A 26,989-nucleotide genomic window follows, 5' to 3' on the forward strand; every position below is an offset into this window, starting at 1 on the left:
TCATGTTCACGGTTTGATTTAATCACAATATTTAAGAGAATTTTCCTATTCGGTGTCAACTTACATTCTTTTTGTTTAATTTTCTTAATCACCAACAATTTACCCACATTTGTAAGGGTTGGAGTGAAAAGTCTTAACTAAAATCTTCCTTTTCTTAATAAACTTATCTGCATTTCCTACATTTGCTTCTCTTTTCTTTCTTTCAGCAGGCTATAAAAAGAGAGCTCTGATTTCTAGTTAACTCTATTTGCACACAATCACAACAGCTTTCCCATTTTACACGTTTTCACAGCATTAGAGTTCTGTTACTTCCACTTATAATGAAGTCGCGTGCATTCCTGATATCGTTTGTGACCCTGCTGTCTGAACAACCAGAGCGTCAGCGAAGCAGCAGTAGCTCACACGGCCTTCCCATGAGGAACCAGACTCGTTTAGAATTCGCTCAATCAATCAGATCTTCAAAACAAAACAATCCAAATCAAAGTTCTTTGAAAGCTCCGGGAGGAGGAGTGATTTTTGTGACTTATGGATGACGGAGGCCGTGTGATGGCAATAGCTTGTTGCCTGACGGCCCGGTGAGCTAATTACAGCTAAGGAAAACTAAGATTACGCAACTTGATTTTAATCGTGATACGTTTTTCATCATTTCGAATCATGAATTTATATCAGGATTTTTCACACAATATCATTACATGCCTAATTATTAATACAAAGAAACGACTAATAATTGCTTTGAATCATCTCTACATTGAGTATCTTTGTTACAAGTTCCAGAAATCATGAGTATGCAAATTCATGTAAAACCCACCCCGTCGTCCTCCTGCCTGCCTCAAAAAAGGAAAAGGAGGGAAAAAACCCCAACATTTAAATTAGCTCATCAGTTCCCTGGTTTATGAAACCGTCTGGAGGGTGGTGGTGTGGTGTGGTGTGGTGTCTGCTGCTGCTTTACACCCCTCATGTCTGTGTTACCTTTCAGTTATACTGCAAGATCTCGTCTTACTGGAGTCCCTGCTTGCACTCAGCACACATTATCCACTGTTCTTCACCGGTACAGGCCTAGAGCATACCTCATAACCTGCGTTTTCTCCCTCTCTCTCTCTGATCCTGACTCTGCCTGATCACCCTGAAGTTCTCCTCACCTGAAAATCGTCTCTAACATGGACAGTCGAAAGATCGTGAGCTTCCTGTGGGTGGTACCCTGTAGAACCCATACAGCTGGCTGTAGCCCTTCTATCTTGGACAGCCTTGTTAAGAACAGTTCACTTCAGTTTAATCCAACAGACTTTAAATGTATAACGAGCTCAGAAATAACAGTTCAGTTCAGTTCCTGGTTACACAACTGCTTCGTAATTTTGATTTTACAGTGTACAGTTACAGAAATGATTTATAATCGTACAACCCGGATCGGTTCCCTCAGCGTAGCGTCGGGGAGCTCCTCCCCCCTCACCACCTGCTCGTTAAGGATAAACATAAATTTAAAATGTATATCAGACATTTGTACATTTCTGTAAAGTTGCTTTGTGAGAGTAACCGTTGTTAAAAACAACATACAAATAAAACTGGACTGAAACCTTGAGCAGTTAACCAAGTCCTCATGAACTAGCTGGTTGGAGAAATAGTTAGTGAAACTTAAACTAGCTAAACATCAGATAGCTAGACAGTTATATTACTGCTGTTAGGTCAAGGCCACGCCTCAGTCTCTGTGATCGACAGGTACAGAGTTCGTTTAGCAGTGTGGAGAATAAAGATCAGAGGCAGAATGTACGCGTGTGTGTGTGTGTGTGTGTGTGTGTGTGTGTGTGTGTGAGAGAGAGTTTATGAGGGTGTAACGGGTACACAGCTCAGCGGCAGGGCTTTATCCCTTAAATATCTCCACTCTATAAAGGACCTGTAAAAATATTTCATTACAACTCATTAAAACATCTGCACGGTGGAGAGAACACAGGACACAGGGTGCACCAGGGGGTCGTCAACAGGTTGGGAGGGGCTTCACCGTGACGACGGGGTCGTGTTTCCGTTGCTGTTCAGTGCAAACCTGAGGGAGTTTAAAAAATTTTTTTAATTTAAATAAATAAATAAAATGAAATAAAATCAAAAATCTCAGTCCTGACCTGATCACCACCTGCACTGCTGAATTCTGCTCAGGTGGTGTTGATTAGTTTTCTATAACAGCAGCCCTACAAGTTTATAGTAAACCGCTCATCAGGGATGAGAGTGGGTGGTCACCAAAAAAGCAGAAAACAAGATGGCGCCTGAAGCCGGGGGTCTGGGAGGGATACCCCCCAGGAAAATTTTGAAAAATAAGGCCTTACAAACCACTTTTCCTGCAATCTGAGCTGTAGTAGATAAAAAATCTGTTGTCTTTTTTATATATTTACATGAAAATATGTTTCAAATCAATAGGAGTATTGTTTGAATTCAAAATAAAATCACATTCTACATTCAAGGGTATGGTTATAATTCATGATCAACAAAAACGACAAACTAAATTCACATTAAACGCAAGTTTTATTAATTATCAAAATGTTCATATATTAAATAACATTTCTTAGGGAGAAAAGGTCGGTCACCCTATGTCCTCATTAGTTGCTTATGATTTCAGTCTTTTGAAATATTTAAGTTTTCAAAACTGTCAGCATTAATTCAGATTTACTGACCATCATATACATGTTCACTGTATTAAATCAAACGAATGCTAAGTTTATGGGAAAATGTCTATGTACACTTTATACAGTTATTTATAGTTCACAGTCGCTTCTCATTTTCATTTAATCATTTCGACGACTTCTTCAGCCTTTTGGCCAAAGACAAGAGCTCGTCAGTCCTCTCTCTGTTTTTTATACCAGCATCGATTTCACGTACCTTCGCTTCGTCTCGCTCGTCAACTGTATTCGGCATTTTGAGTAAAAAAGCCGATACGAAACAGAAACGTATTTTTGAAGCGCAGCGACGATGAACATGTGCAAGTTTCGATAAAATAGAACGATGCGGGTACTTTTGTAAGAACTGTTATGATTGGCTTTTGTTCTCTCCCACACTCTTGTAAGAACTGTTATGATTGGCTATCATGCTCTCGCCAGCGATGTTTTGGCCAATTACATTGTAGATAAAACGTATTCTACCGCGAGACTTAGCGAGACTAAAGATGGCGAAAATGTAAACACGTAACATCGTCGTACGCTTGAGTATCACGAAGGAACAAACCCCAACCCCCCTCAATGAAAAAACATCTCAACGGATTTGGCATAATATCGATTTTCGCTCAGAAAAAGCGGAAATCCGCCGAAAAGCGGAAAACTCTCATCCCTGCTCATTCTGATACGTTATTGTTTCTATAGCAACAGGAACTCGTACTGCAGTTTAAATTTTCTCTAAGAATTATCCAACATGTTTGTGGAAGGAGTCGCCAGTGTCCGAGTTAAAACTAAATTTTCTAAACGTCTTCAGGACAGAGAGGAGTTTACGCTTCTTTGCGGTTTCTCAGTAACATGACGCAGGAGTTATTGTTGTTAGATCGCTGTGGTGTGAGAGGAATAAAACACTCCGGGACCTGCTGTTAGAGGAAAATAAATCACCTACAGGGTGGCAACAGTAACGCCGCACTCATCACTACTGATACGATTTATATAGAGGGTGCCAATATTTATGGAGTCAACCATAACTCACCGACACACTCTCTCCATGACGTGTGTGACGAGCAGGTCCGAGATGCCGGGACACGACTCCTCGGCCAGGTTAAAGGCGTTCTCCAGCTCCTCTATGGCCCCAATTCCTCCACCACTCGCCCTTCGCTTCTCCTTCAACTACACACACACACACACACACACACACACACACACACACACACACTTTTATTCTCCACCCTGATTCTATCCAATCAGCTGTGACGTGTTCAGTGCCAGAAGTTTCTTTAGTTCTGTCCTGGAGCTACGATGCTAATGTGGCTAAGGCCATTATTAAAAAATGTTCTGTTTCCGGTCCACCGGCCGGGTGAGTGCCGTTTGTGCGGTTGAAATTTTTTTTTTTAACACCGGTTTTTCGACATTTTTTTTTAAAGATATTTTTTGGGCTTTTTTCCCCTTTATTGGATAGGACAGTGTAGAGACGGGGAGGGATCGGGAAATGACCTCGGGTCGGAATCTAACCCGGGTCCCGGGATTTATGGTGTGGCGCCTTATCCACCTGAGCCACGACACCCCCTGGTTTTTCGACGGTTTTTTCGGGTTTGTAAATCTAAAATTGAACTTGACATTTCCGCATTCCCAGGGCTTTCCACTAAGGCTCATACTAGCCAGCCATGACAAATAAGTAGCCAGCCGGGGGGAGTAAACACAAAATAAACTCCTGTGCACGCAGTTCCCAGGATTAACTGTATTTTCCACAGACCATTTATTTATTCACTTTACTCAAATACAAAGTAAAATGGCAGTAAATCTTCTTTCTTTTCTTGCGTATTGCATCATGAGGCGTTCCTGGCTTGTAAATCTCTTATTTTCGGTGCATGACACATTCACGCAGCTGAGCATGCTATGAATTAACAACGACAACGGTCTGCAGTGGGGCGACACAATTACACACTCAGCCAACATTTCTCCATTTGTGTATGAAAATACACTCCAACCACTCAGTTTGGGTTCATTTACAACCAACGGTGTCTTTTGATGCCAGCACGTAATTGAATGAGAGAAGACTGGTTTACCGGAAACAAAATAAGCGTCATCTCTGCTTCTGTTCCCTCCGACAGCCCCGACACGCTACTGCCTCCGCCGAGTGTGCGCACACACCGCATGTCGGGGCCGCGGATGAGTTACTCTCCCCTGATCAACGAAGTCGGCGGGGAATTTGTGGTTATTATCGGTACAAACAGCGCGAATCACAACTTAAATGAGTGCGGTTCAGTTTGACATTATTGTCAGTCCGTTAGATAAACATTTAATTTTATTAAAATCGAAAATTAATATTTAGAGCCTGTGGGCTACAAAAATAATAGTCATTAAAGTAGCCGGCTGGATTTAATCGTGTAGTCGGCTGTATGGTCGGCAGCCGGCGCTTGTGGAAAGCCCTGCATTCCGCGCAGAATATAGAACTGAATCAGCTCTGCGCATGCGCCATGCGGCACAAAAAAATGGCAGCCACCATGAAGGAAGGAGATCCGGAGTTTTCAAACATTTGCTTCGGTTTGAAATCGCAAAATGGTATTCTAGCGAACAACAAAATAGTAAAGATTCAGAAAAACAAATCACTCAGTGATCATTTTAATAGTGTAATTTCATCCGAACTTGGCCTAACGCTCGATTTAGAACTACAAAAAGTCCGCGTGTCGGACATTTTAAGTACCTTTGTAAAAGTTTTGCAAATGTTGCAGTCAGCATTTAAAATGCTAACTTAAAGTTTTTGTACAAGTTTCAGTTGATTAAACCGTCATATTTTATTAAACGTGTCTGCTTTTGTAATAAAAAAGTACTGAAAGAAAAAGCAAACACAGCATTGCGATTTCTTATCCATCCATATATATATATAAAAAAAAAAAATCCCTCCCTCCCGACTGAAATTTTTTTGCTCACCCGGTGGACAGGAAACGGATTTTTTTTTAAGGATGGCCTAACATTCATTTGTTTCTGTTTTTTTTTAAATTATATATTTATTTACAATTATTTTATAACTTATTTTTATTTGTAGGTTTCGGAGGATAGTTAGGTCTTTTATATTTTTAAATAATAAACAACTAAAAGACATGATTGGTTATGCCACTTACAGTAGCATTTTAAAGGGGACGTGGCCTAGAGATCCAAACCTCAATTATAAATGCATGTTTGATTTGCGTATTTTAGCGATTAGCTTTCCTGCTGTGTTAGCGACATTAGCCTGTTAGCTCCGGTTTCTTTCGAGTGTGAGATGGTGAAGACGGAGGTGCAGATGAGCGTTACCTCTCTGAAGACCGGCGAGACGAGTGCAGACAGACACTGAGACCTCGGCTGCCTCTTCACCGTCTCCGCCGCCTGTATGGAGAATCAGTCACATGACACCAGCGTCATTAACTGCTTTGTGTGTTTAAGCCTCTTAAAGCCTGGCTTTCTGTGCTAACGTGGGGAAAAACACACACAGATATTTGTATCCCGCCTGAATCGACTGATCAGATCCCTCCGTTTATCTGACCGAGCCTCTTTTACTGAAACTAAAGACGAGGGCGAGATCGTGTCTCACCTCAGAGTCTGTGTTTGCGTAGCTTTTCTGCAGTTTATTGGAACGCACTGTGGGGAATGTCCACATAGGACACTGATCCCTCTCGTCACCGTCTCCGTCCCTGTTCACGGGGGAAAGAAAAGAAATGAGGTGAAGTGGGACATGCTGTAAGATCTCATCTAAAACTGGATCAGACTGAAACACCAACCCAATACAGAACATCGATAAACAGATAAAGTGAGGCAGTTAGTGACAGTATTTCCCTCTGAAGCTGTGTGGGGACGGATGGGTGGAAGAAACTCGGTGAACAGAGAGATGAACTGACAGATGGAGAGATTCAGGGTGGAAAGAAAGAAAGGGTAAATGGACAGAGGTGTGAAAGCTCGACTGAGCGATCAGTGAATATGAATAAACATGATAAACTGATTTACTGATGGATGGATATCTTTCTATCTTCTATCTATTTGAATGTGTTGGGTGAAGGTGTGGATAAATGAATAGGTCTGTGGATGGATGGATGGATGGATGGATGGATGGATGGATGGATGGATGGATGGATGGATGGATGGATGGATGGATGGATGGATGGATGGATGGATGGATGGATGGATGGATGGATGGATCTGTGGTTGGTTGGATGCATAAATAGCTAGATATATGACTGACTGGATACAAGGACAAATGGATCAGTGGGCCAAGAGGTGAGTTGATGGACAGATGGATGAGTGGATTCATGGATGAATGAATGGATTGATGGGTAGATGAATGGATGGATAATGGACAAGGAGGTGTGAGCATGGACTGATGGATGGATGGGCAGATGGACCAAAATGTGGGATTCATGGATGGATGAATAGATGATGAATGGACTGGTGAATGGATAGATGGATCAATGAACCACAAAGAGGTGGATTAATGGATGGGATGAATGATTGGATGGATGGATGGATGGATGGATGGATGGATGGATGGATGGATGGATGGATATTTGAATATGTGGTGGTTGGAGGTGTGGATATATGAATAGGTCTGTGGGTGGATAAATAGCAAGAGAGATGATTGGCTGGATACATGGACAAATGGATCAATGGGCCAAGAGGTGAACTGATGGATAGATGGATGAGTGGATTCATGGATGAATGAATGGATTGGTGGGTAGATGGATGGATAACGGACTGATGTATGGATAGGGAGGTGTGAGCATGGACTGACAGATGGGTGAATGGATTCATGGACTGATGGATGGATGGACTAGAATGTGGGTCTGCGGATTCATGGTTGGATGGGTCAATGGAGGAATCGATGGATGAACAGATGAGTCAATGGAGGAATGGATGGATGAAGGGATATATGGATAGGTGTGTGAATGGATGGGCAGATGGGTCGGTGGATGGATGGATGAAGGGACAGATCAATGGACCACAAAGAGGTGGCTTAATGAATGGACGGGAGGATGGGTTATTGGATCAATCAGTATATGAACAGTTGAGTGGATAGACAGATGGACGGATGGATGGACCACAATGTGGATCCGTGGATATGTGGATTCATGGATGGATGGGTCAATGGAGGAATGGATGGATGAATAGATTAGTGAATGGATGTATGGACAGATGGATCAGTGGAGGAATGGACAAATGGATGAAGAGACAGATCAATGGACCACAAAGAGGTGGATTAATGGATCGATGGGTCAGTGGAGGAATGGATGGATGAATAGATGGATAGGTGTGTAAATGGATGTATAGATAGATGGATGAAGAGATGGATCAATGGACCACAAAGAGGTGAATTAATGGATGGATGGGTGAATGGCTCAATCAACATATGAACAGTTGAGTGGATGGACAGATGGGTCAGTGGCGGAATGGATGGATGAATAGATTCATGGATGGACAGATTATATGGACATATGGGTCAGTGGGTGGAGAGACGGATCAATGGACCACCAAGAGGTGCGTTAATGAATGGATGGGAGGATGGGTTATTGGATCAATCGGTATATGAACAGTTGACTGCATGGACAGATGGATGGACCACACTGTGGCTCCATGGATGGATAGGTCAGTGGAGGAATGGATGGATGAATAGATGGACGGACAGACAGATGGGTCAGTGGAGGAATGGATGGATGAATAGAGGAATGGATTAGTGAAAGAATGGATGGACAGACAGACAGAAGAATCAGTGGGTGAATGGACAGATGGATGAAGAGACAGATCAATGGACCACAGAGACATGGATTAATGGAGGGATGGGTGATTGGATCAATCAGCACATGAACAGTTGAATGGATGGACAGATGGACGGATGGATGACCAGTTGGCGTACATGTCGGAGTCGTCAGAGCTGGACTCCTCTCCGTGGCCCTCCGATTTCCAGCGGCGGTAGCGGTCGATCAGCTCCGTCAGGTACGACGTCTTCTTGGTGTAGCGTGTGATGAACTTGTGCTTCAGCAGCTCTTTAGCAGTGGGTCTCTGTGAGAGAGCAGAAATATTCACTGGAGAATTTATAGAGCGATCCAAACCCCAGGAAACCTGCTCCCGCGGAAATACTTACGAATCGCGGGTCTTTATTGAGACACGCCTCCACAAACTCTTTGAAAGGTTTGCTGTAGGAGCCCTCCAGCGTAGGGGGCGTGTTTTTAGGGATGAGGAAGAGCACACGCATGGGGTGCAGGTCCGAATTCGGCGGCTCTCCTTTCGCCAACTCAATGGCTGTGATGCCCAGCGACCAGATATCAGCCTGTACGCACAGAGAGCACGTTAACCTGCAGAACCCTGCGATCTTTCGCTCATATACACACACGTTTATATCAGGCAGCGTCCCAGGACCCAGCGCTCCGCTTCAGTCTGAAATTTTACTTCAGTCTCATTTCATTGCAACATGAAACAAAAATGCTGAAAAGTTGTTGTAAAACCAGTATCGATGCTAATTTTTAAAAAATTAAAAAGAAAAAATTTTATTATACATGTGACTGTAGTAATCATAGCAACCCAAATACACCTGATCCAGAATGTGTGTACGTGTAGGCGGAGCCACTGACCCGACTCGACCTTTGACTCACCTTGAAGTCGTATGCGGACTGTTTGATGACCTCCGGGGCCATCCAGAACGGAGTTCCGACAAACGTGTTCCTCTTAATTTGTGTGTCTGTGAGCTGACCAGCCACGCCGAAATCCGCCAGCTTCACGTCCCCCTGCTCAGACAGCAGCACGTTGGCAGCTGCAACACACACACAGGGTTACAGTAGTGTATGTTAGGTTTTTACACATTAAAGTCCACGGTTTGTCCCGAATGTGGGTCCCTTTCACACACGACAACAAGAAAACCAAACAGAAGCATGTGGGAGGAGCTAGAAATTGTGCACGTCACTGATTGGTCAAGACTGTTCGTCCTCGTGCCATGGCTCTCCCTGTCACCTCAGCCATATGTTTTTTCTTTGCCCTGAGCTGAATAGTTTTTGGACAGGCTATTTTTCCATTATGTCCACTGTTCTTGGTGTAAATCTGCAGGCTTGCCCGTTGGTTGCCATTTTTGGGATTCCTGATGCCTCACTTGCACTGAATTCTATACAAAAGGATATTATTGCTTATACATCCTTACTAGCAAGACGTTCTTTACTGTTGCATTGGAAATCTGCTAAATGTCCTTCCATTTTAGGTGGCTTAAAGACACCATGTTTTTCCTAAAACTGGAGAAAATTAAGTATACATTGAGAGGATGTACGGACAAGTTTTTTCACAAATGGCAACCCTTTATTTCATATTTCACTAATTTGGAGGTACTGCCCAACTGAGTGTGTCTGTTGTACTCAGGAATGCATCGGTAACCAGTATCATTTTTTTTTTTTTGTCAGGACGAGCCGTGGGAGACGGGAGGGGCGGGGGGTGGTAGGGTAGTTTTTTTTTTTGTTCATTGTTCTTTTGTTTTGTTTTTTTTATATATATAATTGAAGTTTTCATGTGTATGTAAGTATGTATATATTATGTATATATATTTTGGTATATTGTATGTACATATGCATATACTGGTATGTATGTGTTTAACTATAAAAAAAAAAAAAAGATTTAAAAAAAAAAAAAAGACTGTTCGTCCTCATTTCCTGTTGGGTTTCGGCTTTGTATCGGTGCCCCAAGGATGCACTTGTTCCATCTGTTGCATTTTTGAGGCAGTTTGGGCTCAAATTTCCTCGGAATCTTGTTTTTTGCCGAGATTAAAAGTATTGGCACCTCATCTTCATTTAGCACCCCACACACATTAAAATCCGATGCCTGGAGATGCTCTTCTCCACATACACACCTCACTCTGGGGGAGACATCATAAATTTCATCCTCTTCCAAAACCAAACTAATCAAATTCCTAAATCCTGCCATGTGAAATGCGAGCTGATGTTTGGTAAAAACTGCGAGCGCCATTTTTTATTCTGCTAAAACGACAGGGATTAAACACTTTCATTCAGAACTGTATTGACGAGTCACCTTTAATATCGCGGTGAATCTTCCTCTCCGAGTGTAAATACTCCAGACCCTTCAGAATTTCCCTCAGTATAGTGGCGATGTACGTCTCCTCCAACGGCCCAGGGCGGAGCTACAGCACGCACACACCGACAGAGAGACAGACAGACAGACAGAGAGAGGGATAGAGAGACAGCAGGATAGAGAGATAGAGACAGGGAAGAGAGGGATAGAGAGACAGACAGACAAAGACAGAGACAGAGAGAGACAGAGAGATCAGAAACACATGTCCAGTCACTTTTTTCCTCCCAGTTTTATTTTCACCTCTTAGTTTCTATATAAAGACAAAAACAAACAAACAAACAAACTCTTTACTTACAAGATCTAAAGCAGATCCTCCTCCCAAATACTCCATAATGATCCACAGTTTAGTTCCCTGTAAACACACACACAATCAGAAAATATCATCAGTCTCACCTTTATGAGTGTTCTGTCAGCTGCAGTCGCACCTTTTCATTCCGAATCCGCACCAAATTCACGCATCAGTTTCACTCGACACAATGAGGAGTCATTTGGAAATGAGTCGACTCTTTGAGCCGAATTGTTTAAGCGAGCGTCGAGAGCCGACTCGCATGAGCTGTTCTGAGTTACTGTACTTTACTCCGTCATGAAAACATTAAAGGAGCTGAATCTTTATCACAGCGTGCAGACACGACAGCACAGTGTGATCAGTTTACAACAGATTAAATTGATTTATAAAAAAAAAAAAAAAAGTCATGTTTATTGGAAATGAGAGTAACTTTATTACACAATTTCAGACCGAGCGCTCGGGTCAGGCTGTGTCTCATGGGTCGGTTTAGTAGCTTAAATAAAATCAAATGAGAAATTAAAGCAAAAATTAAACCAGTACAAATTAAATAAATAAATGAATACAATTAAATATTTAAAAAAAATTTTAAACAAATAAAAATCAGCAAATGAAATAAAATTAAATGTTTACATCACGCCCTGCAGTCGGGTTCTGTGTGATGCTCCAGTGAGAACACGACTGAGCGTTCGAGTCACAGCCGATTTCACAAGATAAAATTAGCTCACTCATGTAGCACTGGGGTGTGTGTGTGTGTGTGTGTGTGTGTGTGTGTGTGTATACCTTGAGGTAGGAGCCGTAGTACTTGGTAACGAAGGGGCTGTCACACTGGCTGAGGACGGTGATCTCCTGCTGGATGTCCTCGATCTCGTCCTCAGCCTCCTCCAGGTCAATGATCTTGATGGCCACCACCTCTTTAGTGCGGTTGTTGATGCCTTTGTAGACTTCGCCGAATGAACCCTTCCCAATTCGCTCCTGCTTCGTGAAGTACTCCTCTGGGTCCAGGCGAGCATTCTGCGCGCGCACACACACACACACACACACACGCACACACATTTGAGGGCATAAGAGAGCAAAACAGGACCTAGAAGGGTGTAAGAGGGTGCAGAACGGTGTAGGAGGAAAATCTTCGCCCTCCTACACCCTCCTGCACCCTCTCACACCCTCCTGCATCCTCTCACACCGTCCTGCATCCTCCTACACCCTCTCACACTGTCCTGCATCCTCCTACACCCTCCTACACCCTCCTGTACCTTCTCACACCATCCGGCATCCTCCTACACCCTCTCACACCGTCTTGCATCCTCTCACACCCTCCTGCGTCCTCCACCCTCCTGCGCCCTGTCACACCCTCCTGCGTCCTCCTGCACCTTCTCACACCGTCCTGCGTTCTCCTCCACCCTCCTGCACCCTCTCACACCGTCCTGCATCCTCTTACACCGTCCTGCATCCTCCTCCACCCTCTCACACCGTCTTGCATCCTCTCACACCCTCCTGCGTCCTCCTACACCCTCCTGCGCCCTCTCACACCGTCCTGCACCTTCTCACACCCTCCTGCGTCCTCCTGCACCTTCTCACACCGTCCTGCGTTCTCCTCCACCCTCCTGCGTCCTCCTACACTCTCCTGCGTCCTCTCACACCCTCCTGCGTCCTCGCACACCCTCCTGCGTCCTCCTACTACCTCCTGCGCCCTCTCACACCGCCCTACGCCCTCTCAAACCGTCCTACGCCCTCTCACACCGTCCTGCACCTTCTCACACCCTCCTGCGTCCTCCTACACCCTCCTGCACCCTCTCACACCGTCCTACGCCCTCTCACACCGTCCTGCACCTTCTCACACCCTCCTGCGTCCTCCTGCACCTTCTCACACCATCCTGTGTTCTCCTCCACCCTCCTGCGTCCTCCTACACCCTCCTGCGTCCTCCTACACTCTCCTGCGTCCTCTCACACCCTCCTGCGTCCTCCTACACCCTCCTGCGCCCTCTCACACTGTCCTACGCCCTCTCACACCCTCCTGCGTCCTCCTGCACCTTCTCATACCGTCCTGCGTTCTCCTCCACCCTCCTGCGTCCTCCTACACTCTCCTGCGTCCTCTCACACCCTCCTGCGTCCCCTCCTGCATCCCCCCCCACCCTCCTGCTTCCCCTCCACCCTCCTGCTTCTCCTCCTGCGTCCCCCTCCACCCTCCTGCGTCCCCCTCCACCCTCCTGCTTCCCCTCCTGCTTCCCCCTCCACCCTCCTGCATCCCCCTCCTGCATCCCCCTCCTGCTTCCCCTCCTGCATCCCCCTCCTGCATCCCCCTCCACCCTCCTGCTTCCCCTCCTGCATCCCCCTCCACCCTCCTGCTTCCCCTCCTGCATCCCCTCACACCCTCTCACACCATCCTGCGCCCTCTCACACCGTCCTGCACCTTCTCACACCGTCCTGCGTCCTCTCACACCGTCCTGCGTCCTCTCACGCCGTCCTGCGTCCTCCTACACCCTCCTGCATCCTCACACCCTCCTGCGTCCTCCTACACCCTCCTGCGTCCCCTCACACCCTCTCACACCGTCCTGCATCCTCCTACACCATCCTACATCCTCCTACACCCTCCTGCGTCCTCTCACACCCTCCTGCACCTTCTCACACCATCCTGCATCCTCCTACACCATCCTACATCCTCCTACACCCTCCTGCGTCCTCTCACACCCTCCTGCACCTTCTCACACCATCCTGCATCCTCCTACACCCTCCTGCGTCCTCTCACACCATCCTGCGTCCTCTCACACCGTCCTGCGTCCTCTCACACCCTCCTGCGTCCTCTCACACCCTCCTGCGTCCTCTCACACCCTCCTGCGTCCTCCTGCACCGTCTCACACCATCCTACGTCCTCCTACACCCTCCTGCATCCTCTCACACCCTCCTGCATCCCCATACACCCTCCTGCGTCCCCTCACACCCTCTCACACCATCCTGCGCCCTCTCACACCGTCCTGCGTCCTCCTACACCCGCCTGCACCTTCTCACACCCTCCTGCGTCCTCTCACACCCTCCTGCATCCTCTCACACCCTCCTGCATCCTCCTACACCCTCTCACACCGTCCTGCATCCTCCTACACCCTCCTGCGTCCTCTCACACCCTCCTGCGTCCCCTCCTGCATCCCCTCACACCCTCCTGCGTCCTCCTACACCCTACTGCCTCCTCTCACACTCTCCTGCGTCCTCCTACACCCTTTCACACTGTCCTGCGTCCTCCTACACCTTCTCACACCGTCCTGCGTCCTCTCACACCCTCCTGCGTCCCCTCCTGCATCCCCCTACACACTCCTGCGTCCCCTCACACCCTCTCACACCATCCTGTGCCCTCTCACACCGTCTTGCATCCTCCTACACCCTCTCACACCGTCCTGCGTCCTCCTACACCCTCCTGCATCCTCCTGCACCTTCTCACACCATCCTGCATCCTCCTACATCCTCTGCGTCCTCTCCTACATCTTCTCACACCGTCCTGCGTCCTCTCACACCCTCCTGCATCCCCCTACACACTCCTGCGTCCCCTCACACCATCCTGCGCCCTCTCACACTGTCCTGCATCCTCCTACACCCTCTCACACCGTCCTGCGTCCTCCTACACCCTCCTGCACCTTCTCACACCATCCTGCGTCCTCCTACATCCTCCTGCGTCCTCTCACACCGTCCTGCGTCCTCCTACACCTTCTCACACCCTCCTGCGTCCTCTCACACCCTCCTGCATCCTCCTGCACCTTCTCACACGATCCTGCGTCCTCCTACACGCTCCTGCACCCTCTCACACCCTCCTACACCCTCTCACACCGTCCTGCATCCTCCTACACCCTTTCACACCGTCCTGCATCCTCCTACACTCTCTCACACCATCCTGCGTCCTCCTACACCCTCCTTCATCCTCTCACACCCTCCTGCGTCCCCTCCTGCGTCCTCCTACACCCTCCTGCGTCCCCTCACACCATCCTGCGCCCTCTCACACCGTCCTGCGCCTTCTCACACCGTCCTGCGTCCTCCTACACCCTCCTGCGTCCTCTCACACCCTCCTGCGTCCTGTCACACCGTCCTGTGTCCTCCTACACCCTCTCACACCGTCCTGCGTCCTCCTACACCCTCCTGCGTCCTCTCACATCCTCCTGCGTCCTCCTGCACCTTCTCACACCATTCTGCGTCCTCCTACATCCTCCTGCGTCCTCTCACACCGTCCTGCGTCCTCCTACACCCTCCTCCTGCACCTTTTCGCGTCCTCCTGCACCTTCTCACACCCTCCTGCGTCCCCTCACACCATCCTGCGTCCCCTCACACCATCCTGCGTCCCCTCACACCATCCTGCGCCCTCTCACACCATCCTGCGCCCTCTCACACCGTCCTGCGCCCTCTCACACCGTCCTGCGCCCTCTCACACCGTCCTGCGCCCTCTCACACCGTCCTGCGCCCTCTCACACCGTCCTGCGCCCTCTCACACCGTCCTGCGCCCTCTCACACCGTCCTGCACCTTCTCACACCGTCCTGCGTCCTCTCACGCCGTCCTGCGTCCTCCTACACCCTCCTGCATCCTCACACCCTCCTGCTTCCTCCTACACCCTCCTGCGTCCTCCTACACCCTCCTGCGTCCTCTCACACCCTACTGCGCCCTCTCACACCGTCCTGCGCCCTCTCACACCGTCCTGCGCCCTCTCACACCGTCCTGCGCCTTCTCACACCGTACTGCGTCCTCCTACACCCTCCTGCGTCCTCTCACACCGTCCTGCGTCCTCTCACGCCGTCCTGCGTCCTCCTACACCCTCCTGCATCCTCACACCCTCCTGCTTCCTCCTACACCCTCCTGCGTCCTCCTACACCCTCCTGCGTCCTCTCACACCCTACTGCGTCCTCTCACACCCTCCTGCACCTTCTCACACCATCCTGCACCTTTTCGCGTCCTCCTGCACCTTCTCACACCCTCCTGCGTCCCCTCACACCATCCTGCGTCCCCTCACACCATCCTGCGCCCTCTCACACCGTCCTGCGCCCTCTCACACCGTCCTGCGCCCTCTCACACCGTCCTGCGCCCTCTCACACCGTCCTGCACCTTCTCACGCCGTCCTGCGTCCTCTCACGCCGTCCTGCGTCCTCCTACACCCTCCTGCATCCTCACACCCTCCTGCTTCCTCCTACACCCTCCTGCGTCCTCCTACACCCTCCTGCGTCCTCTCACACCCTACTGCGCCCTCTCACACCGTCCTGCGCCCTCTCACACCGTCCTGCGCCCTCTCACACCGTCCTGCGCCCTCTCACACCGTCCTGCGCCTTCTCACACCGTACTGCGTCCTCCTACACCCTCCTGCGTCCTCTCACACCGTCCTGCGTCCTCTCACGCCGTCCTGCGTCCTCCTACACCCTCCTGCATCCTCACACCCTCCTGCTTCCTCCTACACCCTCCTGCGTCCTCCTACACCCTCCTGCGTCCTCTCACACCCTACTGCGTCCTCTCACACCCTCCTGCACCTTCTCACACCATCCTGCGTCCTCTCACACCGTCCTGCGCCCTCTCACACCGTCCTGCGCCCTCTCACACCGTCCTGCGACTTCTCACACCGTCCTGCGCCTTCTCACACCGTCCTGCGTCCTCCTACACCCTCCTGCGTCCTCTCACACCGTCCTGCGTTCTCTCACGCCGTCCTGCGTCCTCCTACACCCTCCTGCGTCCTCCTACACCCTCCTGCATCCTCTCACACCGTCCTGCGTCCTCCTACACCCTCCTGCACCTTCTCACACCGTCCTGCGCTCTCTCACACCGTCCTGCGCCCTCTCACACCGTCCTGCACCTTCTCACACCGTCCTGCGTCCTCCTACACCCTCCTGTATCCTCACACCCTCCTGCTTCCTCCTACACCCTCCTGCATCCTCCTACACCCTCCTGCGTCCTCTCACACCCTCCTGCGTCCTCCTACACCCTCCTGCACCTTCTCACACCGTCCTGCGCCCTCTCACACCGTCCTGCATCCTCCTACACCCTCCTGCGTCCTCTCACGCCGTCCTGCGTTCTCTCACGCCGTCCTGCGTCCTCCTACACCCTCCTGCGTCCTCCTACACCCTCCTGCGTCCTCCTACACCCTCCTGCGTCCTCTCACACCGTCCTGCGTCCTCCTACACCCTCCTGCACCTTCTCACACCATCCTGCGCCCTCTCACGCCGTCCTGCGTCCTCTCACGCCGTCCTGCGCCCTCTCACGCCGTCCTGCGCCCTCTCACGCCGTCCTGCGCCCTCTCACGCCGTCCTGCGTCCTCTCACGCCGTCCTGCGTCCTCCTACACCCTCCTGCGTCCTCCTACACCCTCCTGCATCCTCTCACACCGTCCTGCGTCCTCCTACACCTTCTCACACCATCCTGCGTCCTCTCACACCGTCCTGCATCCTCTCACACCATCCTGCGTCCTCTCACACCGTCCTGCATCCTCTCACACCGTCCTGCGTCCTCCTACACCCTCCTGCATCCTCTCACACCCTCCTGCATCCTCCTATACCCTCTCACACCATCCTGCGTTCTCCTACACCTTCTCACACCCTCCTGCGTCCTCTCACCCCATACTGCTTCCCCTCACACCCTCCTGCGTCCCCCTCACACGCTCCTGCGTCCCCTCACACCGTCATGCGTCCTCTCACACCCTCCTGCACCTTCTCACACCATCCTGCGTCCTCCTGCGTCCTCCTACACCCTCCTGCGTCCTCCTACACCCTCCTGCATCCTCTCACGCCGTCCTGCGTCCTCCTACACCCTCCTGCACCTTCTCACACCCTCCTGCGTCCTCCTACACCCTCCTGCGTCCTCTCACACCGTCCTGCGTCCTCTCACGCCGTCCTGCGTCCTCCTACACCCTCCTGCATCCTCACACCCTCCTGCTTCCTCCTACACCCTCCTGCGTCCTCCTACACCCTACTGCGTCCTCTCACACCCTACTGCGCCCTCTCACACCCTACTGCGCCCTCTCACACCCTACTGCGCCCTCTCACACCGTCCTGCGCCCTCTCACACCGTCCTGCGCCCTCTCACACCGTCCTGCGCCCTCTCACACCGTCCTGCGCCTTCTCACACCGTCCTGCGTCCTCCTACACCCTCCTGCATCCTCTCACACCGTCCTGCGTCCTGTCACACCGTCCTGCGTCCTCCTACACCCTCTCACACCGTCCTGCGTCCTCTCACACCCTCCTGCGTCCCCCTCACACCATCCTGCGCCCTCTCACACCGTCCTGCGCCCTCTCACACCGTCCTGCGCCTTCTCACACCGTCCTGCGTCCTCCTACACCCTCCTGTGTCCTCTCACACCCTCCTGCGTCCTGTCACACCGTCCTGCGTCCTCCTACACCCTCTCACACCGTCCTGCGTCCTCTCACACCCTCCTGCGTCCTCCTGCACCTTCTCACACCATCCTGCGTCCTCCTACATCCTCCTGCGTCCTCTCACACCGTCCTGCGTCCTCCTACACCCTCCTCCTGCACCTTTTCACACCCTCCTGCGTCCTCTCACAGCCTCCTGCGTCCTCCTGCACCTTCTCACACCATCCTGCATCCTCCTACACCCTCCTGCGTCCCCTCACACCATCCTGCGTCCCCTCACACCATCCTGCGCCCTCTCACACCATCCTGCGCCCTCTCACACCGTCCTGCACCTTCTCACACCGTCCTGCGTCCTCTCACACCGTCCTGCGTCCTCTCACGCCGTCCTGCGTCCTCCTACACCCTCCTGCATCCTCACACCCTCCTGCGTCCTCCTACACCCTCCTGCGTCCTCTCACACCGTCCTCCGTCCTCTCACACCGTCCTGCGTCCCCCTCACACCCTCCTGCGTCCCCCTCACACCGTCCTGCATCCTCCTGCACCTTCTCACACCATCCTGCGTCCTCCTACACCCTCCTGCATCCTCTCACACCCTCCTGCATCCTCTCACCCCATCCTGCATCCTCCTACACGCTCCTGCATCCTCTCACACCCTCCTGCATCCCCTCCACCCTCCTGCGTCCCCCTCACACCCTCCTGCGTCCCCCTCACACCCTCCTGCGTCCCCTCACACCCTCCTGCGTCCCCCTCACACCCTCCTGCGTCCACCTCACACCCTCTCGTGCCCTCCTGCATCCTCTCACACTGTCCTGCGTCCTCCTACACCCTCCTGCGCCCTCTCACACCATCCTGCATCCTCTCACACCCTCCTGCACCCTTCTACACCCTCTTGCGTCCTCTCACACCATCCTGCACAAATTTTGCACCCTCCTACACCCTACTCATGTCTCCTACTCTATCTAGTGTGCTACATGTCCAACAGGAAGCCATTTTGGATTCAGCAGTTTACTTTCTAAAGCCATGGATGACAGAGTTTTGATATATCTAATAAGAATATATTTTTGGGATTCTGCTCCTGACCTGCGTGTGGAATCCAGCGCTTTACTCCATACGGTACAAAAGAGTGGCTCCTGGTCTCAAAACAGTGCACTAAAACCATACAAAGCTTAATGAGAAACTCCAGGATTTTATAACCTGGGCCTTGTTTTATCATCTCTTTGGGTTCAAATATTTCTCAGGGACAAAAACGATTAAAATCAGTCCCGTATTGCATTAGAACGCTGTAACCAGCAACCGTAAAACATCTGTATAACGCAATCCTATGGGATTATCATCTGCGCCACAGTAAACCACTGAGATGATCATGATGTCATTAGAAATATCCGAGAACATGGAACGATCCATTTTGTAAACATCAGAATATTTAATATTTGGAAAATATTAATATAAATATAGAAATATCCGAGAACATGGAACGATCCATTTTGTAAACATCAGAATATTTAATATTTGGACTCAGAGAGACCAGAAAATCAGTTTTCCTTTAACAACCTCACAGTGTAGTGCACTAGATGTCCAATCCAGGCTTTCGTTCCCTTCTGTTTACATCCTACCTTCTAAATAGTGCACTACGTTTCCAACAGGAAGCTACATGACATGACACAACACACTCCTTATATTAGTGCACTAGATAGGATAATGTAAAATGATTGAACTGTCACTTCTGCACCCTATTTAGTGCACTTTGTGGAATATCAGGAAGAATCGTGTTGTCTTTATAAATACACTACATAGGGGTGAGTAAATGATGGCTACTGCACTATTACTATAATCTCTACATTCATAGCACACTATATGGGGAATCAAGTGTTGGCTTCTAAACCCTATGTAGTGCACTCACTATACGCCTAACAAGCAAGATGTTCTGCTTGTGATACTATTCACTCTGCAATCGCCTGGCTACAGACTCAACACCCGAGTGCATTCGTTGCTATCTCAGGTGACTTTAATCATGTTAATTTGGACAAAACACTTTCCACTTTCAACCAATTTGTGAACTGTCCTACCAGAGAGGGAAGAACAATAGACCTGCTGTATGCTAATGTTAAAGAGGCTTACAGCTCTTCCCCCCCTCCCCCCCACTAGGCAGGTCGGACCACAACTTGATTTACCTCTCCCCCTGCCATGTGCCTCTGGTGAAGAGATTACCCATCACATCAAAGATAGTGAGGAGATGGACAGATGAGGCCAACAAGACACTGCAGGGATGCTTCGAGGTGACAGACTGGCAGACACTGTGTGAGCCCCATGGAGACGACATTGATGGGCTCACAGAGCGCATCACGGGATACATCAACTTCTGTGTGGACACCATTGTCCCAGCTAGGACTGTCAGCTGTTACCCCAACAGCAAGCCGTGGGGAACGAAGGACATCAAAGCCCTCTTAAATGAGAAGAGGGCTTTCAGAGCCGGCAACAAGGAGGAGGTGCGAGGAGTACAGCATGAACTGAGAGCAACGATCAGGGAGGCCAAGGATAAGTACAGGAGGAAATTGGAGTGGAAACTCCAACAGAACAACATGAGAGAGGTGTGGAGTGGAATGAAGACCATCACTGGTTACAAGCCAACCAACAGTGAAGGAGTGGATGGCAATGTGGAAAGGGCGAATGAGCTGAATCTCTACTTTAACAGATTCGATGGCGTGACCCCAACCCACCACCACCACTCTTCTACGGGATGGTTACAACCACACACTTTACATTCTCTCCCCTCCCCCACTTCTTCTTGCCCAACCTCATCCCCATTTTATGACTTCGCTCGCACCTCCTCAACAGACCCCCTGGCTGAGCACCCCCCCCCAAGAAACACCTTCATTCCTCCCCCACCTGTCACCCCCACACCAATCATCAGCGAGGAGCAAGTGAGAAGACAGCTGAAGAGACTCCATGCAGGAAAATCAGCAGGCCTGGATGGTGTTAGCCCCAGGGCCCTGAAGACCTGTGCCCTCCAGCTAAGTGGAGTACTTCAGCATGTCTTCAACATGAGCCTGGATCTTCAGAGGGTCCCCGTGCTGTGGAAGACGCCATGCCTCGTCCCTGTACTGAAGAAGCCATGTCCCAGCGACCTCAAAGACTACAGGCCCGTGGCGTTGATGTCACGCATTATGAAGACCCTTGAGAGACTCATCCTGGAACAGATCTGGCCTATGGTCCAACAACTTCTTGACCCCCTTCAGTTCACCTACCAGCCCCGTCTTGGAGTAGAGGACGCAATCATCTACCTGCTCAACAAAGTCTACGGCCACCTGAACAAGCCAGCCAGCACTATGAGGATCATGTTTTTTTAATTTCTCCAGTGCCTTTGACACCATCCAACAGGCTCTGCTGGGTGAGAAGTTGACAGCGATGCAGGTGGATGCCCCAATGGTGTCCTGGATTGTAGATTATTTGACTGGCAGACCACAGTACGTGTGCTTGCAGTGCTGTGTGTCGGACAGAGTGATCAGCAACACTGGGGCTCCGCAAGGGACTGTCCTTTCTCCTTTCCTTTTCACTCTCTACACCACTGATTTCAACTACTGCACGGAGACCTGCCACCTCCAGAAATTTTCTGATGACTCTGCAGTGGTTGGATGTATTACCAGTGGTGATGAGAACAAGTACAGGATGGTGGTGGACAACTTTGTCACGTAGAGCAGGAAGAACCACCTACAGCTCAACATGATGAAGACGAAAGAACTGGTGGTCAATCTGAAGAGAATCAGGGCTCCGGTGAACCCTGTTAACATCCAAGGGGTCAGTGTGGGCGTGGTGGAGGAATATAAGTACCTGGGGATGTACTTGGATAATAAACTGGACTGGTCCAAAAACGTGGACACGGTATACAAAAAGGGCCAGAGCCTTCTCTATTTTCTGAGACGGCTGAGGTCCTTCAACATCCGCCGAACGATGCTGCGGATTTTCTATGAGTCTGTGGTGGCCAGCGCCATCCTGTACGCTGTCGTCTGCTGGGGCAGCGGCTTGAAGGTGAAGGACACTAACAGATTCAATAAGATCATCAGGAAGGCCAGCCATGTTGTAGGCAAGGAACTGGACTCTCTGACAGTGGTGTTGGAGAAGAGGACACTGTCCAAAATAAAAACAAACAAATAATCTTAGACTGTCCTTCCCACTCTCTACATGAGGAGCTGATCAGCCACAGGAGCACGTTCAGTAAACGGCTGATTCTTCCTCGCTGCACAACTGAGAGACGCAGGAAATCATTCCGACCTGCTGCAGTCAAGCTGTAACCAATAACTGTGGTACACTGTCTTACCGTGTATACTGTATCCTTAACTCAGGTGCAATATATCTATATATAAGAATTATTGTATATAAAATCACTTCATTTTGCTTTTACTTAAGTTATTGAACTTATTTCAATTATTTTTTTCTTCTTTTCTTAAAGACTATTTTATCTTCTACTTTTAGACATGTTTACTTCTTCTTTGATTCAGAAGCTTGGTTGCAAATTTGAATTCCCCTCCGGGGGTTAATAAAGTAATTCTGATCTGATCTGATAGTGCACTAAACACCGAACAAGCAAGTCGTTCAGGACACTGCACCCTACGTAGTGCACTAAACACCGAACAAGCAAGTCATTCAGGACACTGCACCCTACATAGTGCACTATACATCTAACAAGCAAGTCATTCAGGACACAGCACCCTACATAGTGCACTAAACACCTAACAAGCAAGTCATTCAGGACACTGCACCCTACATAGTGCACTATACACCTAACAAGCAAGTCATTCAGGACACAGCACCCTACATAGTGCACTATACACCTAACAAGCAAGTCATTCAGGACACGGCACCCTACATAGTGCACTATACACCTAACAAGCAAGTCATTCAGGACACAGCACCCTACATAGTGCACTATACACTGAACAAACAAGTCATTCAGGACACAGCACCCTACATAGTGCACTATACACCTAACAAGCAAGTCATTCAGGACACAGCACCCTACATAGTGCACTATACACCTAACAAACAAGTCATTCAGGACACAGCACCCTACATAGTGCACTATACACCTTACAAGCAAGTCATTGAGGACACGGCACCCTACATAGTGCACTATACACCTAACAAGCAAGTCATTCAGGACACGGCACCCTACATAGTGCACTATACACCTAACAAGCAAGTCATTCAGGACACGGCACCCTACATAGTGCACTATACACCTAACAAGCAAGTCGTTCAGGACACGGCACCCTATGTAGTGCACTAAACACTGAACAAGCAAGTCGTTCAGGACACGGCACCCTACATAGTGCACTATACACATAACAAGCAAGTCATTCAGGACACGGCACCCTGCATAGTGCACTATACACCTAACAAGCAAGACATTCAGGACACGGCATCCTGCATAGTGCACTAAACACCTAACAAGCAAGACATTCAGGACCCTATATAGTAGGGTACATGTAGTGCACAACATGTCCAATAGGAAGCCATATGACACACAGTCCTTCTATAATGCCCCTTTTACACCAAAGCAGTTCCAGGGCTGGTTCGGGGCCAGTGTTTAGTTTGGAACCGGGTTTTCTGTTTCCACTGACAAAGAACTGGCTCTGGGGCCAGAAAAACCGGTTCCAGGCTAGCACCAACTCTCTGCTGGGCCAGAGGAAAGAACCACTTACGTCAGCGGGGGGGCGGAGTCGTTAAGACCAACCGACCGCGAAACAAGACCGCGAAAGATCGCCATTTTTAAGCGACGAGAAGCCGCAGCTGTACAAACGCGAAGTCAGCCATTATTATTATTGTTGCTGCTGCTTCTTCCGTGTTGTTTTTGCTTCGATATTCGCGCCAAGGTTTATGCAAACGTAGCGACGTAACTGACGTATACAGCGACGTAATGACGTATACAGCGACGTAACTGACGTATACAGCGACGTAATGACGTATACAGCGACGTAATGACATAGCACCGCGAACTACGGAAAAGCAAACTGGTTCTCAGCTGGCTCGCAGGTTGAACGAGTTGTGAACCAGCACCAGCCCTGACCCCGAACCAGCCCTGGAACTGATTTGGTGGAAAAGGGGTAACAGTGCACTAGATAATAAGATGTAAAATGACCAGTGTCAGTTCTGGACCCTGTGGCAGATCAGGAAGACGTCTGAGACACTAAACCTCACTGTCAGTGACTCCTTAGTGGCCAGTGCACTAGGAGTGATAGAGAGAGGGATAGAGAGTGATTTGGGACGCAGCCCACAGTGTTGAGGATGGACTGGAGCATGTTTACCTGGTTGATGGCCCTCAGGTGTGCCATGCTGAAGGCTCAGGGCGGAGTTCAGCCGTCTGTCCCCTACACACACACACACACAGCCGTCTGTCCCCTACACACACAGCCCTCTGTCCCCTACACACACACACAGCCCTCTGTCCCCTACACACACAGCCCTCTGTCCCCTACACACACACACAGCCCTCTGTCCCCTACACACACACACAGCCCTCTGTCCCCTACACACACACACAGCCGTCTGTCCCCTACACACACAGCCCTCTGTCCCCTACACACACACACAGCCCTCTGTCCCCTACACACACACAGCCCTCTGTCCCCTACACACACACACAGCCCTCTGTCCCCTACACACACACACAGCCCTCTGTCCCCTACACACACACACAGCCCTCTGTCCCCTACACACACACACAGCCCTCTGTCCCCTACACACACACACACACAGCCCTCTGTCCCCTACACACACACACACACACACACACACACACACACACACACACACACACACACACACAGCCCTCTGTCCCCTACACACACAGCCCTCTGTCCCCTACACACACACACAGCCCTCTGTCCCCTACACACACACAGCCCTCTGTCCCCTACACACACACACACAGCCCTCTGTCCCCTACACACACACACACAGCCCTCTGTCCCCTACACACACAGCCCTCTGTCCCCTACACACACACACACAGCCCTCTGTCCCCTACACACACACACAGCCCTCTGTCCCCTACACACACACACACAGCCCTCTGTCCCCTACACACACACACACAGCCCTCTGTCCCCTACACACACACACACAGCCCTCTGTCCCCTACACACACACACAGCCCTCTGTCCCCTACACACACACACAGCCCTCTGTCCCCTACACACACACACAGCCCTCTGTCCCCTACACACACACACACACAGCCCTCTGTCCCCTACACACACACACACAGCCCTCTGTCCCCTACACACACACACAGCCCCCTGTCCCCTACACACACACAGCCCTCTGTCCCCTACACACACACAGCCCTCTGTCCCCTACACACACACACACACACAGCCCTCTGTCCCCTACACACACACACACACAGCCCTCTGTCCCCTACACACACACACACAGCCCTCTGTCCCCTACACACACACACAGCCCTCTGTCCCCTACACACACACACAGCCCCCTGTCCCCTACACACACACACAGCCCCCTGTCCCCTACACACACACAGCCCTCTGTCCCCTACACACACACACACAGCCCTCTGTCCCCTACACACACACACACACACACACACACACACACACACACACACACACACACACACACAGCCCTCTGTCCCCTACACACACACACACACAGCCCTCTGTCCCCTACACACACACACACACACACACACAGCCCTCTGTCCCCTACACACACACAGCCCTCTGTCCCCTACACACACACACACACAGCCCTCTGTCCCCTACACACACACACACAGCCCTCTGTCCCCTACACACACACACACAGCCCTCTGTCCCCTACACACACACACACACACACACAGCCCTCTGTCCCCTACACACACACACACACACACACACAGCCCTCTGTCCCCTACACACACACACACACACACACAGCCCTCTGTCCCCTACACACACACACACACAGCCCTCTGTCCCCTACACACACACACACAGCCCTCTGTCCCCTACACACACACACACACACACAGCCCTCTGTCCCCTACACACACACACACACACACACAGCCCTCTGTCCCCTACACACACACACACACAGCCCTCTGTCCCCTACACACACACACACACACACAGCCCTCTGTCCCCTACACACACACACACACAGCCCTCTGTCCCCTACACACACACACACAGCCCTCTGTCCCCTACACACACACACACACACACACACACAGCCCTCTGTCCCCTACACACACACACACACACACACAGCCCTCTGTCCCCTACACACACACACACACAGCCCTCTGTCCCCTACACACACACACACACACAGCCCTCTGTCCCCTACACACACACACACAGCTCTCGGCCTCCGCGCTCTTTCCGTCCAAACGCGGCGATATAAAACCCTCAGCTGATCTTCAGCTCCATGAATAAAGGCGCTTGAGGAGCGTGTGAGAGAACTAAAGCGTTATAAAGCGGTTATAGCGCGTCAGGGCGAGTCTCCTCTCAGAGCTGCTGCTCTGCGGCTAACAAAAAAATAACAGTGCGGAAAGACGCGCATGCGCAGAACGGCTTGCTGAGCGACAACGCGCATGCGCAGGAGATTCAAGCTTGTGGGAGCTGGAGTTCCTGAGAAGAGTTCTTATTTTCTACTTT

The 26,989-nt window shown here is 50.3% G+C and overlaps 1 protein-coding gene across 1 annotated transcript; it reads right to left on the reverse strand.

Annotated features, from left to right (window-relative positions):
- stk25b (serine/threonine kinase 25b) lies at positions 1-26,868 on the reverse strand. The gene is made up of 11 exons (XM_060897873.1): positions 24,629-26,868; positions 11,791-12,021; positions 11,020-11,076; positions 10,665-10,773; positions 9,251-9,408; positions 8,743-8,928; positions 8,515-8,660; positions 6,205-6,304; positions 5,928-5,999; positions 3,667-3,803; positions 1-2,035 (listed from the first exon to the last, which is right to left on the reverse strand). Exons 1-11 carry the CDS (start codon positions 24,653-24,655, stop codon positions 1,990-1,992), a joined length of 1,269 nt encoding a protein of 422 aa, XP_060753856.1. The 5' UTR covers positions 24,656-26,868; the 3' UTR covers positions 1-1,989.
- Positions 26,869-26,989: the final 121 nt, after the last annotated feature.

The sequence above is a fragment of the Neoarius graeffei genome, chromosome 17, assembly GCF_027579695.1.
Source record: "Neoarius graeffei isolate fNeoGra1 chromosome 17, fNeoGra1.pri, whole genome shotgun sequence".
Taxonomy (NCBI): domain Eukaryota; kingdom Metazoa; phylum Chordata; class Actinopteri; order Siluriformes; family Ariidae; genus Neoarius; species Neoarius graeffei.

Bases quoted from the DNA above. Each gene is read 5' to 3' on its own strand.
- stk25b (XM_060897873.1), bottom strand. From the start codon at position 24,655: ATGGCACACCTGAGGGCCATCAACCAG. The intron at 11,077-11,790 runs GTATACACACAC...GTGTGTTTACAG, and splicing joins ACTACGGCTCCTACCTCAAG to GGAACTAAACTGTGGATCAT. The intron at 8,661-8,742 runs GTAAGTATTTCC...GCTCTCTCACAG, and splicing joins TCAATAAAGACCCGCGATTC to AGACCCACTGCTAAAGAGCT.